General features: G+C 38.2%; 1 protein-coding gene across 3 annotated transcripts in view; it reads right to left on the reverse strand.

Annotated features, from left to right (window-relative positions):
- MFSD14A (major facilitator superfamily domain containing 14A) overlaps positions 1-17,283 on the reverse strand; it is a 53,784-nt gene that overhangs the window by 13,270 nt on the left and 23,231 nt on the right. For all 3 annotated transcript variants that reach the window (XM_010803166.4, NM_001102038.1, XM_059884453.1), the window contains 6 exons: positions 9,485-9,547; positions 8,632-8,759; positions 6,671-6,785; positions 3,107-3,325; positions 2,719-2,832; positions 1,773-1,844 (listed from right to left, as the gene is read on the reverse strand). In XM_010803166.4, coding sequence (XP_010801468.1) covers positions 1,773-1,844; positions 2,719-2,832; positions 3,107-3,325; positions 6,671-6,785; positions 8,632-8,759; positions 9,485-9,547 — 711 coding nt within the window. The remainder of the gene's footprint in view (positions 1-1,772; positions 1,845-2,718; positions 2,833-3,106; positions 3,326-6,670; positions 6,786-8,631; positions 8,760-9,484; positions 9,548-17,283) is intronic.

Raw genomic sequence — 17,283 nt, forward strand, 5'->3', positions numbered from 1 at the left:
TTCACGTGTCTGCCCACCCTGATTCTGAGCTCTTCGTAGGGCTGTTTTCAATTTTGTATCCTTTGTACCTGATACCATCTACTGAGCAAAGGGAAAACTTCCTCTAAAGCACCTTCAGTTACACATTCAAGCAGTCCACAGTGTGCCCAAATTTACCAGGTGCCCACCTACAGCTTCCATGCTCAGTTAAGTATGAAACAGAACTTACGACCATACAGCTACTAACCTCTTAAGTGTCATTATAGGAACTGTTAGCCTGTTCTCTTTAAGATCCAAATCAAATAAAATAGTAGCAAATCTAATCACAGCAATATATGAAAAAAAAAAGATGTAACTATCAGGCTAGATTTATCTCAGGATTCAAGGTCAGTTAACATTTGATAACTCATCAAGCTTTAGTCTTAGTACACTTTACTTCATGTTCAGAAAGGTGTTTTTTTTAAAGCTATTTGTATATACCAGCAATACTGTATTTTCCTCCAAAGATAAAGAACACATTTCTGGTAGCAAGGAATGCAGTGTTTTTCCAGATCAAGGATTCTTAGGATAAAACTGAGGTTAAAAATAGGACTAATAATTAGTGCCATATGTATGCATGTGTGAGGTCATGGGGGAAGTGTATTACACAATTTAAAGTTTTTAACTAAACCTACCAGAAATTCATAAATGATGAGATCTGCAGAAGCAGTCCTACCTAGGAGATGGTGAACTATCCATTAATACTATCAAATAGAGCTCACTTACCATTTTAAGAGTACAGTAAGACAAAGCTGCAACCAGGAGGCTGGATTTCAGATGGGAAAGTGTGTGTGTGTGTGTGTGTGCGTGTATGTATGTATGTGCGTGCGCTCTCTTACAGAATCTAGAAAATCAAAGCCAAACAGGAAGAAAAGGGAGAATCTTTTCCACCTTGGGGAAAGTATGGAACAGAGATAATGCAAAGGTCAGGATGAACTATCTAAGGAAATCCAGATTCTTGTGTTAATTAATATCTTATTCTTCAAACAACCACTGGCTCCCAACTGGGTTTCCAAGATAAAAATACCTTCATGTCACTTCTCTGTTCACAACGCTCCCATGGCTTCCTACCTTCTTGCCAAGTCTTATGGAGACCTGGAAGATCCCACACAAATCTGGTCCCTCTCTAACTCTTGGATTTAATTTCCTGACACTCTCCCTTGTTCACTCCACCAGAGCCATCCTGTCCCCTAGCTGTTTATCACACATCTAGGAATGGTCTCCAGAGGTGTAGATCTGTGCTGGTGGTTCAGAATCCTCCTCCTCCAGGTATTCTAGTGGGTCGTTCCTCATTCCTTTGGGTCTGGGCTCAAATGTCACATCAGCAAAGCCTTCTCACTCTCCCAGATAAAATAACACGCTATCCTAGCCACGTGCCGTATCCCTTTTATACACTTTTTCTCTAGTTTTCATTACACCAGATATGTTTACACCGACACCTTTATTCATTTTCTTATCCCACAAGAATGCTAAGTTTACAATGGCAGGGATTTAGTTAAGTTCAGTGCTATATCACAAGAGCCTGACTCATGACAGATATTCAATAAACATTTACTGAATGAATCATTCAACAGTAGAACAAGACTAACATAAAACTTCTGATTTTATGCAGGTGACTATATTCTAGTGTAAATCAATAAACTGTCTTTCTTGTTTACACATCATATGTTGATTAGTATGTGTCAACCTATACTAACAGAATTGTTATCTGTGAACCTTCAAGTATCTCTCCCTCTAATGAAAAAGAAACTCACCTGTGCAATAATAGAAAGAATGCCAAGGACTGCTATAAATGCTGCAACACTTTCTGGTGAAAATTTCATTATCTAGAGGATTTCCAAAAGAGTAACGTTAATAAATATAAAAGCAGAATAAATACCATACTAACATAACTACCTGTATATTAACATTAAATAGGCCAAGAAAAGAAAATGCAATTCATTCATAATCAAAGAACTCCTCAAAGGAAGAATCTGGCATTCACTGAGAACCAAAATTATAACAAGGTAAGATGATGAAAATAACAGCTACTTAACTCAGATTAAGTAAATTTAAATCCTGATCCCTTAATTTTGATTTCCTAAATTGGAGACTGCTATCAAGCATTTAAAATCTATTTTACAAATAAATATCATACCACTTTGTAATTTTCATGCATATTGATAAAGGCTGAATCTCTGCCAAGTAAGATTAGTGTCAAGAAGAAAAAAACTAATGCTCTCATTCTGGCTAGCTGCTTTATTAGTATATGCTCTAAATCACAAAGAGACTGTTGCTGCTGCTGCTGCTTTGTCGCTTCAGTCGTGTCCGACTCTGTGAGACCCAGGCTCACAGAGCAGCCCACCAGGCTCCCCAGTCCCTGGGATTCTCCAGGCAAGAACACTGGAGTGGGTTGCCATTTCCTTCTCCAGAGAGACTGTCTGGGGCAGGTAAATGGATTAAAGCATTCCGTCACCTCTGTAAGGAACACATAAACTCAAACCACACACAATGACAGGAAGATTATCTCTTTTTGCCTAAGCCAAGAGTCTTAATAGAAATGCATCGGTCACACTAACTAGGAAGTTAATTCTAGTGAGCCGTTATTTCTAAAATGATAGTCATTTGAAAAAGTCTCTAATAGCTCTATCAAGATTAAATTTTTTTATTAAGGCACTAAACAATGAAAGAAAAGTCCACTTTAGCAGAAAAGAATTTTACCTGTCTGAGGTATAAAAAAAAGCTGGAATATTGGCCTGCCTCTGGTAAGTAGGAGAGAAACACGGTAATGCAGATGAGCAGCACGATGGAGTCTTGGCCCACCTTTTTTAAGGACTAGAACAAGAAAAAGACCGGTATAAGGTTTTATATCAAAACACTGAACTATGCTTAAGAACAGGCAGAGGTATCTTCTGGCAGTGTACATACAGACACCTAGTTGTCATTTTTTTTCCCCAGTTTATTCTCATCCTCCCCAAAACTATTCTGAAGTTTCCAAAGTAGTTTTAAAAATCCATCACGAAGTTTTCCCCAAAGAAACATCTGCAACAAAACATTAATGCTGCACTGAATCACACATTCATGTTTTTGCCAAAATGTATAAAATTACCGCAAAGGGGTCGGCCTGTTCCCAGGAAATGGGTGCTCCCCACGACGCAGGCCGCATCTTCTCAGGTAATGACTCCGGCACGGCAACCAGGATAAAACAAATATCTAGCAAAGCTATTGCTGTCGCCAGGACCACCACCAAGCTGTCCCCATACACTCGTCCAAGATAAGCGCCAATTGCAGGGCTGGTTACCAAACTTGCAGCAAATGTTGCCGAAACCTGCAGCAAATCGGTATCAACAGAAAGAGATCAGTAAGGACATCCTGGCTCCATTCCTTCCACACCAGGGAGACTCTGACTGACGTCAGTCCTCCTACTGCTCCCTTTCCTCCTCCCTGTGCCGGTTTTCTTATACATTCTTCTTTTGCAGGAGGAGAAAAGAATTAGATTCTTAACTAAAAATATGTAATAACCTCTAAGATAGTGGCTTCAAACTTTCTTTTAAGCCTTGGCACCCTCTGTTTAAATAAATCCTGCTGACAAAGTTATAAGTAAAAATGTATTAAAAAATAAACAAGAATTGTTTTAGTTGAAGAAGGGTTGGGGGCCTGGATTACTGTCCAAATACCCACCCTAACCCCAGCTGCCAGGCATGCTGGTTCCCAGGTGCCTCCACAGTCCCATGGTGCTCTGTGGAAAGAGTCTAAAATGATACTCTATGGAAATTCAATACCACTGGGGCTTCTCCCCCAATACTAAAGTTAGATGAATTTTTACTGGCTGAAATACAGCTGAAAGACTTTAAAGTTTATCTCTTCAGCAGTAACAGTATTAAGCCACAACATAAAACTGAGCTTGGTCTTCATTAGGTGGTAGGGTTAGGAAGAATGAGAGCTTTGATCCTTGACATTGAGCACATCTCTAACCATGTCTCTCTCAAATTCTGAGGAAGTCCATACATGTCTGGTTGAAGATGCAGATTAAAGTAGAGGAGACACAGGTGGAGAAAAACCGCTAATCGCAGACATATCTGCCCTACTGCACAAAGTGTTCTGCAAACCAACAGTAGATGTGACGGCACGTAACACCTGAGAGAGACCACACTCTTCAGAGGGCAGTTAGAAATTAATGCTGAAGGTCCATGAGTTCCTGCTCACTACTCTGCGCTTTATTGTTTCTATGCTCTTTCTGACTTTTGCATGGAGCATTTAACCTGCACAGGAGTGCTTATTTATAGCTGCTTAGTCTTTCTTTAATATTTATGATTTATGTACTTGGTGGCCCTGGTCTTGGCGGCAGCATGCGGGATTTCTAGCTGCAGCACGCACACTTAGCTGTGGCATACAGGATCTAGCTCCCTCCCCAGAGGTCCGATCTGGGCCCTCTGCTTGTAAGCGCAGGGGCTCGGGCACTGGACCGCCTGGGCAAGTTCCTATAGCTGTTTATTAATCATACACGTTCAGGATAAGCAATTCGATTGTCAGTGGTCAGCTCTGACAAATACATAAAATTCTAATAACTATCAACAATCTAGCTATCAACCCAAACATTCATCAACTAGTAAATGGCTAAACAAAATGTGGTACGTCCCACACAGTGGAATACTATACGACAATAAAAAGGAACTACTGATCTATATATCAGCATAGATAAACCTCCTAAGATTATGCTAAGTGTAGACACAAAAGACTACAGTTTACATTATTTCTTTATATGAAATTTCTATTGAAAGCAAAACTACAGAGACAGAAAGTAGCTGCCTGAGGTCAGGGGTGAAGTGGAGATGGATGCCAGATGTGCCCAAGGGAACTTTTCAGGCTGATAGAAATGTTTTAAAACTGGATTCTGGTAGTACTTTGTTTCAGTAACTCTAGAAATTAATTGTAGTGGGCTGTGGTCTCAGAGGGACCTGGGTATAAGCAGAGCTCTGGCACTGAGCTGGGAAAGGGGCAATGGCTCTCATTGTGAAAGTCAATGAATATTCTCAGGATCACAGTGCAAAGGCAGAGTGAAAAGGCCTAATCAGAGTGTAGGTTATTTCAGGTCACTTCTCTTCTCCTCAGTTCTTCCCACCTGGTGGCCATTTGTTCCTGACCGAACAGAAGGAGGGCCACAAAGACCACATTAACCTCTTTTATCTGCATCCATATAACTTTGAGAGACTGAAGTTGTCGTTTCCTAGTTGTGCCTTTAAAACATAAAGCTTCCAGGCTGAAAATTATTAATTTCAAGGATTTAGCTAAGACAAAATAAATTACTTTAGCAAAAACAGAAACAATCTGGACTATGGCCACAAAACTGATTTATCTATCCACATAAAATGGATAATTTTATAGTACGTATGTGTGCATGCTCAGTCACGTCTGACTCTTTGTGACCCCATGGACTGTAGCCACTAGGCTCCTTTGTCCATGGGATTTTCTAGGCAAGAATACCGGAGTGGGTTGCCATTTCCTCCTCCAGGGGATCTTCCCAACCCAGGGACTAAACTGGCATCTCTTCTGTCTCCTGTATTGAGCAGGCAGATTCTTTACCAACTGCGGCACCCGGGAAGCTGCTTAAAAACATCCTGGCTATCATCAACCTTTTATCATTTACTCTTGAGTTTACAGCGGATTAGTTTTTTCTAAGTTTCTTACTGTATTTCTCTCAAAATCCTCTTAATTCCATGATTTTTTAAATATTCTTTTTGACCTCTGAATCAAAGATAAAACAGTCTCTCATAAAAGTAAGATTCAGCCTGACACGATATTCTAGTGCTTATTTAACAGGAGATGCTTGCCGCGTATCTGCTGAAACTCATCCCATTTCTGGCTATCTAATCATGATCTGTTAACTTGATTTGACAGACAACAGACTCTACCAACACTAAGTATTTAGTTTACCAAAACAATGTTCAGTGTCTGGCAAACTACCACCTGTGGGCTAAATCTACCTATAAATGGTTCTTTCACATTAAAAGTGATGTAAACACATGCCCACAAGGAAAAACAAAAGAATACGGGAGACAAACGTGCAAGGACTAGTAAATAGGCCAGAGAGCACCAATGCAAGGTAAAATGAATACAGACAACAATACTGTACTACAATTACGTAGTATGATAAATATACAACAGCAATTATATTACAATATATTAATGTATCAAAGTAACACTTTGTGTACTTCAAAGTTAAATAATGTATATCAGATTTATTCAATAAAAATTAATTTTAAAAAGTTGAATATGAGAGAGAGACTATATGTGGCCCACAAAGCCACAGAAAAGGTTTGGGATCCTGGAAATGGATATTAACCTATTATCTTTTAGATGAGCCACTAAATATTAGTAATTTTTAGTCTTATTACATATTAAATAGTTCCTTTAGTAGTTTATTAAAAAGAACTTCTATAAGGTAAAAATATTTCACTATAATTTCAAATCTGACAGTTCTGACAAATTCTGTATGAAAATAACAGAACTTACATGGCTTTTGTACTGAAAAAAATTTTTAATGTAATCTAATGGATGATTTTTATAAAATGTATTTATGCAAAAAAATCTTATAATGCAAAGGCTGTACTCCTTGTAATAAGAGACAATATGGGGTGTTTTTCAGCAAATAAAGGTATTAGACTAAACATACCAGGCCATACGCCATACTTCTTTCATGTTCTTGGGTTATATCTGCTACATATGCAAATACCACGGAGAAAGTCACTGCAAAAACCCCAGAAACAGAGATAACAGCAAAGTACCACCTAGGATTAAAAGACAATTGACAAGAAAAGGTTAGAACAATTACCATTACCTTGATCTACCTTCATTTTATAAGTGAACTAATGTAAGAACAGCTAATTTCAGTCAACAGCTAGTAGACAATTCATAGATTAATCCTTCTATAAATCATAAGCTCCAGATATTACAAAAACATTGGGCTAGAAGTGGGCCTTCAATAGCAGCTCAGCCACTATGCAGGAATATTTAAAATTAGATAATGTTTTCAGGTCAATTTTTTACCCAGCTGTTGGGTAAGTGGCTTTGTTGTTGTTTCTACTAAAAATAGCAAAAACCTAGAGTTTATTGTAATTCATCTCATTTCCCATCACAGTACTACACAAAAAAACAAAATTTAGTAAATAAAACTGAGGGGGCAAGTTAGTTCCTCAGTTTCTATTACCTTAAGTTTATATATAAAAAACTAGACGTTTTTCCATAAGTTATCTTTAGCTCTTCAAATGTTGCCAAAACAAAGAATTCAGTTTCCATATATATAGAAGAAACCTATATGGCAGTGTCCAATATAAATACTATGAAATGAACAAAAGCCATTTTAAAAAGCAAACTACATTTTGCTATTCATGATTCAAACATCCCTTGCTGAGAATAAGAAGTTTCTGCTGTAATGATGACTTTCGGTTTTTAAAGTCAAGTATAATTACACTTCACTTTCAAAATACCATGCCACAAGTACTTTACTGCTTACTAGATTTTTTTCTAACATGCTGCTTTTCACAGCCAATAATTTGTTCATGTCCTAGATTTGTTCAGTAAGATTTCATTTACATGATTAGCATTCGTCAGGGGTTTGGCCTTTAGGGCAATATCTCACCTATGCGAAAGGAAGATTCTGCCCCATAAATACCCCTGGTTCTAGATACACCATGGAAATACAGCCCATCTATGATGTAGAAGTAACTAACATTAACACTCAAGTGGCGAAGAACATTAGTCAAAGAATTAACACAGTTATCTACAACTAAACTGGGCTCTATTATCTTGGGAAAATCATTCTCATTGTGAGTTTTCCCTCCCTTCTTCCCCAGTGAAAGACTTTTGATTCTAATCAAGGTGGCAAGAAGCCCAGTCTCTCTTAACTAAGATGTGCCTGAAATCTGACCAAAAAGACGCAAGCAGAGGTTGGGTGAAAATTCTAAAGTTTTCCTAAAAGAAGGCAATGTGCTCTTCTTAAGCCACTCCTTCCACCTTGCTGCCTGAAGGTGACAACAAGCTGGAACTCACATAAGCAACCATCCTGGACAGCAAGGTGACAGCAGAGGATGGCAGAGCGTGAAGACGAAAAAAATTTAGTTTCCAGGACCTGCCATATCAGCTCTGAACTGCTCAACTCCAGACTTCTTTCACATGGAGAGAGAAATTAGCAATGAATTTCCCTGATTTTAGGAAAGTACTATTTGGAACTGATATATAACTAGATCTCTTCCTAATTAATACAGATAATGATGATAAACTGTGTTGTTTTTTTTAAAACATTCTACTTAAGAAAATTAGAAGTTACCAACTCTATCCAATCCCTAAAATACCATTTTGAAATTTGGGCTATGAAATCCAAAAGCAGATTAGCTAGTTGTCTACATGCTTTCTATAGTGGCAACAAGTTCAAAATATTTTATTACTTATTACTATATTTTTAATTAGCTGTATTATTCAGCTACTGTATTTTATCTGTATCAAAGAATAAATATATTAGAAAAATATATTTAAAACCTACATAAATAAGATGGAAAAAAGTGAAAGAAATGAGGGAATATTCAGAAAACAATTAACAGTTAATATTTAATTGCTATAATCTGAATGTGTACATACCATGGGCTGATTTTCATTAAAGGAATTGGGGCACACGTGAAAAATACTGTTAGCAGCAAGAAGGATTTTCGGCCCCAAACATCAGAAAGAGCACCAATAAGAGGGGCACTGAGGAATGACAACAAACCCTAAAAAAAAGTTAAATGAAGAAAATACATATACTATGTATACTGATGAGCCAAAAATAAATCATTTTAAAGAAGAATTTTAAACAAGTGTATTTCTAAAAGAAGTACATCACCAAATTTTAGATAAGAAGCTTATTTCTTGTCTGTATATAACTGAAAATTCCCAAGACTGTCCAGAATCATCAGCAGGGCTTTGGTAGCACATTAAATACTAAATGTTCTAATGAATTTTTGACTACAACTCTACACTAGCAATTCTAGAAGGAATATTAGATGCTTATTTTCTGTTTATAAACCTGTTGATCACAGGGAATCAACAGTAAAGAAAATGTAGAATAATCAAACTTTACCATAACAATATATTTCATATTCGTGTATTTTTTAAATAGTTCTTTTCTCTTCAATATATATGCTTGTTGCTAGTTTACAGAAGTGTTCAGATCTCCATAATGAAAATGCCAACACATAAAACACAGGGGAAGTATGTTATGATGTGGCTTATCATTATTATACATAGTTGTCTATATCTGAGCCAAATCGATTTAAAACAGTTCATTTAAAAAGTGTTAAGCAATCCTCTGAGGTATATACTCCAATTGTAAAAATTAACACTTAGCAGATGATCTAATAGCATAAGGGACTGGCAGAATTACACATATCTAAGTGTACGTGTGCATGTTTGTGTACATGCATATACGTATGTATATACACAGGACTGATCTTACCTTTACTCCTTGAATTAGGCCATTCATCAGAAATGTATGTTTAGGGAAGGTTTCATGTAATACCTAAAAAATAAAAACACAATAAAAAGCTCATGCTACATTTCAGTCCTAGTAAAAGTTAAACTGCCTCTTCATAATACAATCGAATTTTATTTCATATCATTTTTAGGTTTGTATGACACTATGAGTATGAGTAAATACTAATAATACTAAACATTTACATGGCATTTACTATATCACAAGGCATTAAATTGCACATTGTAGCACATTATCTCCTTTAATTCTTCATAACAGCCCTATTGGAAAACTGATACATACAGAGGTTAAATATCTTACCCAACATCACAGTAAGGCAGGAAGTCAAGCTTGAAGGTCCATGCTTTATTCACTATGCTATCCTGCTTCCTACATATAACTGACTTACAACTCCCTTTACAGATAGGTGTATTATCTAAGATAGAAGACTAGGAGAATAAATAGAGAAATTTTAATTGCCAAAAGCAGACCTAGAGATAAAACTGGGCTTCCCAGGTGGCTCAGAAGGTAAATAATCGGCCTGTAATGCAGGAGACCTGGGTTCAATCCCTGGGTCGGGAAGATGCCCTGGAGAAGGAAATGGCAACCCACTCCAGTATTCTTGCCTAGACAATCTCATGACAAGAGGAGCCTGGTGGGCTACAGTCCATGGGATCACAAAGAGTCAGACATGACTAAGCAACAAAGCACACAAAAATAAAATTAAGAAATATTACTCAAAATCACTAACATGGAAAAAATCACATTTATGGTATTCAGATATTTTGTGATTCTCAACCGAGGGGGATTTTGATCCTCAAAGGACACCTGGCAACGTCAGAGACATTTCTGTCACAACCTGAGGGATGGAGGAGGGTGGCAGTGGAGAGGGAGAGGAAAGGTGTTACCGGCATTTACTGGGTAGAGGTTAGGAAGGCTGCTGAACATCCTACAGTACACAAGTCAGCTCCCCTTGTCCCACCCTCCACGACAAATAATCATGTGGCCCGAAATCTTAGTAGTTTAGAAATACTATTACTTGTTATTTATAGTAAAGACTCATGGATCTAAAGAAGGTGTCTGCAAACTTTTTCTGTGAAGGACCAGAGAGTAAGTATTTTCAGTTTGTTCTAACTCTGCAGGCCACACAGCCTCTGTCATAAACGCTCAACTCAATAAAAGCAGCCACAGACTATATGTAAATGAATAGGCATGGCTGTGTTCCAATCAAACTCTATTTACAAAAAAACAGGCTAGCAGTATTTGCTCTGGCCATAGCTTCCCCAAACCTTTCATAACTCAAATCTGCTTTTCTTCCAGTTACTACTAACAGCCAGTTTTTTTTTAGGGACAAGAAAGGGTTTGGTATTACAAAGACCGAAAGACATAATGAATACCTACAAGAAACTTTATAATATGCTCAATCCTATTGATAACAATTCACTTTGCCAAGCTATCTTTCATTCTAATCAATCTGGTCTCTTTACTGTTTTTAGAATATTCCTGTGCTTTCCAATATTCATACTTTTATACATGATATGCTGTCCATCTTAAATGGACAGCTCAAACTCATGTTCATTGAGTCACTGATACCATCCAACCATCTCATCTTCTGTCACCCCCTTCTCTTGCCCTCAATTTTTCCCAGCATCAGGGTCTCTTCCAATGAGTCTTCCTCCAAATCTTCCACATTGCTACCGAACTTTCCTATCCAAAACAATCTATTTCTCCTTTAGGACCATATAATAGGCAGTTACAATACTCTCACATACAGCTTTGTAAGGGGTTTCGCCTGTGGCACTAGAGGTAAAGAATCCATCTGCCAACGCAGGAGATACAAGGAGACAAAGGTTGGATTCCTGGGTCAGGAAGATCCCCCGGAGAAGGAAATGGCCACCTACTCCAGTATTCTTGCCTGGAGAATCCCATGGACAGACGAGCCTAGTGGGTTACAGTCCATGAGGTAGCAAAGAGTTGGACACAACTGATCAACTTACACTTCTGTGTTAGTTCGTTCTTATACTTTTTCTCTCAAGGTATTTAATAAATATTTCAATTATATTTCAAACTTATTAAGGATAGAAAGGCACTATACCTACTATATATGCCTTGTATCTAATATATTTTTATCTCTATTGGTACCTCAGAGATAGTGCCTTTATATAGTAACTGTTCACTAAACATTCATAATTAACAGGTTAAAAATTCTGCCTTCAAAATGACTTAATATAACATGCAAACTGACTTAACCAATTTAAAAAAATAGAAACTCTCAGCAAAGAATACTAAGACATTTATACAGAAGAGACGCAGGAGGTCTGGAGTCCAGGGTCTTGCTCCTTAACAGACTGTGCATCTAGCAGTTTGAAACATCAAATATTTCTAGAGCCATCAATCCACTGAAAAAGTGAAGCCACTTCTTAGCATTATAGATCCTGCTGTCGTTAATTCTTTTAACCTAAATGTATATTATTTAGTCAACCAACAATCACTATTTGAATACCATTATGGACCAACCAAAAGGAGTTCGTCAAGGCTGTATATTGTCACCCTGTTTATTTAACTTATATGCAGAGTACATCATGAGAAACGCTGGACTGGAAGAAACACAAGCTGGAATCAAGATTGCCAGGAGAAATATCAATAACCTCGGATATGCAGATGACACCACCCTTAGGGCAGAAAGGGAAGAGGAACTCAAAAGCCTCTTGATGAAAGTGAAAGTGGAGAGTGAAAAAGTTGGCTTAAAGCTCAACGTTCAGAAAACGAAGATCATGGCATCCGGTCCCATCACTTCATGGCAAATAGATGGGGAAACAGTGGAAACAGTGTCAGACTTTATTTTTGTGGGCTCCAAAATCACTACAGATGGTGACTGCAGCCATGAAATTAAAAGACGCTTACTCCTTGGAAGGAAAGTTATGACCAACCTAGATAGCGTATTCAAAACCAGAGACGTTACTTTGCCAACAAAGGTTCGTCTAGTCAAGGCTATGGTTTTTCCTGTGGTCATGTATGGATGTGAGAGATGGACTGTGAAGAAGGCTGAGCACCGAAGAATTGATGCTTTTGAACTGTGGTGTTGGAGAAGACTCTTGAGAGTCCCTTGGACTGCAAGGAGATCCAACCAGTCCATTCTGAAGGAGATCAGCCCTGGGATTTCTTTGGAAGGAATGATGCTGAAGCTGAAACTCCAGTACTTTGGCCACCTCATGCGAAGAGTTGACTCACTGGAAAAGACTCTGATGCTGGGAGGGATTGGGGGCAGGAGGGGAAGGGGACGACAGAGGATGAGATGGCTGGATGGCATCACTGACTCGATGGACGTGAGTCTGAGTGAACTCTGGGAGTTGGTGATGGACAGGGAGGCCTGGCGTGCTGCGATTCATGGGGTCGCAAAGAGTCGGACACGACTGAGCGACTGATCTGATCTGATGAATGAACCATATAGTCATAACCTCTCAAAGTGTTAAGATTACAGTTCTTAAAAGTATTTGTCAGTATAAAATTCTCCTATGTAATTAACATACATCCCCTTCATGGAGACTTCACCATCCTCTCCTGCAGAGGCCCGCCACATAGAACACAGCTTTTGTTCTTTGACTGTATTCTGTGTTCTTCGACTGTATTCTAGAACAACACTCTATAAGCTCTATGAGCTTCAAACTCAAAGATAACTGCAAACACATGAAAATATTTTTTTAATTCTTTTAACTTCACCTTACTTTTTAAAACAAAGGCTATTATAAATCCAAAACCAAATATTTATTACAACTAATACATCTTAAGTTTGGTTATTTGTTAAATGAGTTAATTCAAAGAGTATCTTTGAAAACTGAAATACTTAAGCTCTGTAATTTTTGAGAGTTCTGTATGGGAAGAGAGATGAACATAAAATACAAATAAACTCATTTATATCTTCACTCTCATCTTCCCTTTTTAGATGTACATTAAGAGCTATTCCAGCAGGCACCATGTACGATCAGTTTCAAAACTCATGAGGCAGAGTAAAATGTTTAAAGGCTAACAGATTTTTGGAAAAAAGAACAAAGTGCTACAGCTTGGTGCCTTCTACCCCAGAACTCACTTCTCCCCACACCCCAACACTGGTGAGTGTAGAAGTCCAGAACAGAGAAAAGAGGACTGCTAATAAAGTCAACAGCAAAAAATTGCAAAGAAAGTCTCAAAATGAGCAAAATCTTTTTTAAAAGCCCACACTGAATTACTATATTGGTTCTTAATTAGTGATGTATACTAGATATATGAGAATCACTTCTAAAAAATACATATGCCTGAGCCTACCCCTGGTCATGAGTAGCAAGCCCAGGAGACAGTGAAGGACAGGGAAGCCTGGCATGCTGCAGTCCATGGGGTCTTGACTGAGCGACTGAACAACAACAACATTGTAAAAGCTGAAATCTTTACCTCCAGTTGGCCAATCTGTCTCACTGGGGCTGGTAAAGCACAACCTGAAGCTAAAATTGCCTAACTGAAGGGTGCCTGGAGGGATAAATAGGACTTCAGGAGAACTTTCCTGTCCTGACATGTTTATATATTGCTTAAGGGTTACAACAGGCACACATTACTGATTATTAAAAAAGTAACATATAGGTAATTCCCTGGCGGTCTATTGGTTGGAATTCTGCGTTTTCCATTGCAGGGAGCACAGGTTCAATCCCTGGTGGGGGAATTAGGATCCCTCAAGCTGCGTGGCACAGCAAAAAAAAAAAAAAAGTACATATATACATTGATATAATATATAGAGGTTTGTGTATATATAGATTTCTTGTGTACAATTTCTTCAGCGATATTTCAAAGATTCTTGCAGTTCCAAGGCCCAAAGGCCAAAACACCAGGAAGAATTCAATACCTGGTGTTTAACAATCTCTGCCAATTTACAAACATCGAATCTCTACAACTCAATCTCTGGTTTGCCTAAATCTCTTCAGCCAAGGTTTACCCCATCAAACAACTAAAAAACAAAGAGCATAAAAACTTCCAATTTAAAAAATGTATGTACGTTAAAGATGAAAGAAGAATTAGAAAGATAAAACTCTGACCTTAACAGTCAATAATATTTGAAACTTATTTTTTCTGAGAGAATGCTTGATTTGAAAAAATAAAGTAAAAAATTGAAAAAGGTAAAGAATTATGACTATGATAATATGGACAACTGTCCCACGTAACCACAACTCATCATTTCACCATCTTAAAAAATTCAAGTACGAAAAACAAATGAGAATTAACAGTAACTATTACAATACTGATGGGGGGGAGAAGAGCAGTAATTCTGAGAAGTATATTTATGCTGGCAAAGGAAAAATAATTCATTAAGTCTCAAAACAGCACTTTTCATTTTCCTGACTAGAATTCAAAAAAGTGAAAGAAAGAGAAAGCAACAGGAAAATCAAAATCAAAGGTACTTTCCATGTTTTAATTAACAAAAACAGTTAAGAATATATTAAGCACAGTTTTCCCACAGCTATGAAAAAACGTGTAAGTTATTTATATTAAATAACTGGACTTCTTCCTTGTTCTTAAAGAAGACAATCTCTTTCTAATTAGAAAAGAAATGATATCAAAATTAGACAAAAAGTTGAGATATTGAAAAAAATATAAACCAGAAACGAATTTAAAAAACAGCTACACAAATTATGGGATCATCACAAAAAACTTTTTTGATGGCTTGCATAGTTTAGTCAATATTTAAATCTCTCTACTTAGTTAGTGGTTGGGCTGCCAATAACCTCAGCTACCTAAAACATGGGTTTTAGGTAGAACACTTACTGCCAGTGTTCTCCAAGACTGAGAACTGGAACACAACAAGCTGCTTAACTCTTGTAATCTTTAATTTCCTCATTTGTACTACTGAAACCAAGCAGGACAGTGTACAGGCTCCTGGACCTGGGGAGCCTTTCTGCTCAGTCTTCATGACCTTTCCTGAGTTCCATGGGGTGAATTCAAACAGCTGCCAATCCAGGAAGGGAAGGGATGCAGAGTTAAGGGACCAAAAACCAGAAAACAATAGTAAGCCTTGGAGCAGGGTTCTGGTTCCAAATCAGTAATAATATCTTTAAGCTCTTTTATAGACACACAAATTAATATCTTTAAGTTCTTTTATAGATTTGAAGTGAAGTGAAGTCACTCAGTGTGTCTGACTCTTTGCAATGGCATGGACTGTAGCCTACCAGGCTCCTCCGTCCATGGGATTTTCCAGGCAAGAATACTGGAGTGGGTTGCCATTTTCTTCTCCAGATCTTCCTGACCCAGGGATTGAACCCAGGTGTCCTTCATTGTAGGCAGATGCTTTACTGTCTGAGCCACCAGGGAAGTCATTTTATAGATTTAAAACCCAACAAATGGAAGATGTCAGCATTCTCCATAGCACAGACCACCTGAGGCCAGACAAAAGGAACCCGATAAACTCATCAAGAAACTTACCCTGGATGAGATTAAAGGAGTACAGGTCCTAATGTTATCAGCAACCCCACCCTTGAGTGAAAGTGAAAGTGAAAGTGAAGTTGCTCAGTCCTGTCCAACTCTTTGCGACCCCATGAACTGTAGCCTACCAGACTCCTCCATCCATGGGATTCTCCAGGCAAGAGTATTGGAGTGGGTTGCCATTTCCTTCTCCAGGGGAATCTTCCCGACCCAACGATTGACCCGGGTCTCCCACCTTCCAGGCAGACGCTTTAACCGCTGAAGAACTGTACCAAAAAGAAGAACTGTACCAAAAATATCTTCACGACCCAGATAATCATGATGATGTGATCACTGACCTAGAACCAGACATCCTGGAATGTGAAGTCAAGTGGGCCTTAGAAAGCATCACTACAAACAAAGCTAGTGGAGGTGATGGAATTCCAGTTGAGCTATTTCAAATCCTGAAAGATGATGCTGTGAAAGTGCTAAACTCAATATGCCAGCAAATTTGGAAAACTCAACAGTGCTGGAAAAGGTCAGTTTTCATTCCAATCCCAAAGAAAGGCAATGCCAAAGAATGCTCAAACTACCACACAATTGTACACATCTCACATGCTAGTAAAGTAATGCTCAAAATTCTCCAAGCCAGGCATCAGTAATACATGAACCGTGAACTTCCTGATTTGAAGCTGGTTTTAGAAAAGGCAGAGGAACCAGAGATAAAATTGCCAACATCAGCTGGATCATGGAAAAAGCAAGAGAGTTCCAGAAAAACATCTATTTCTGCTTTATTGACTATGCCAAAGCCTTTGACTGTGTGGATCACAAGAAACTGTGGAAAATTCTGAAAGAGATAGGAATACCAGATCACCTGACCTGCCTCTTGAGAAATCTGTATGCAGGTCAGGAAGCAACAGTTAGAACTGGGCATGGAACAACAGACTGGTTCCAAATAGGAAAAGGAGTACGTCAAGGCTGTATATTGTCACCCTGCTTATTTAACTTCTATGCATAGTACATCACGAGAAACGCTGGACTGGAAGAAACACAAGCTGGAATCAAGATTGCCGGGAGAAATATCAATAACCTCAGATATGCAGATGACACCACCCTTAGGCCAGAAAGTGAAGAGGAACTCAAAAGCCTCTTGATGAAAGTGAAAGTGGAGAGTGAAAAAGTTGGCTTAAAGCTCAACATTGAGAAAACGAAGATCATGGCATCTGGTTCCATCACTTCATGGCAAATAGATGGGGAAACAGTGGAAACAGTGTCAGACTTTATTTTGGGGGGCTCCAAAATCACTACAGATGGTGACTGCAGCCATGAAATTAAAAGACGCTTACTCCTTGGAAGGAAAGTTA

Source organism: Bos taurus, chromosome 3, assembly GCF_002263795.3.
Source record: "Bos taurus isolate L1 Dominette 01449 registration number 42190680 breed Hereford chromosome 3, ARS-UCD2.0, whole genome shotgun sequence".
Taxonomy (NCBI): Eukaryota; Metazoa; Chordata; class Mammalia; order Artiodactyla; family Bovidae; genus Bos; species Bos taurus.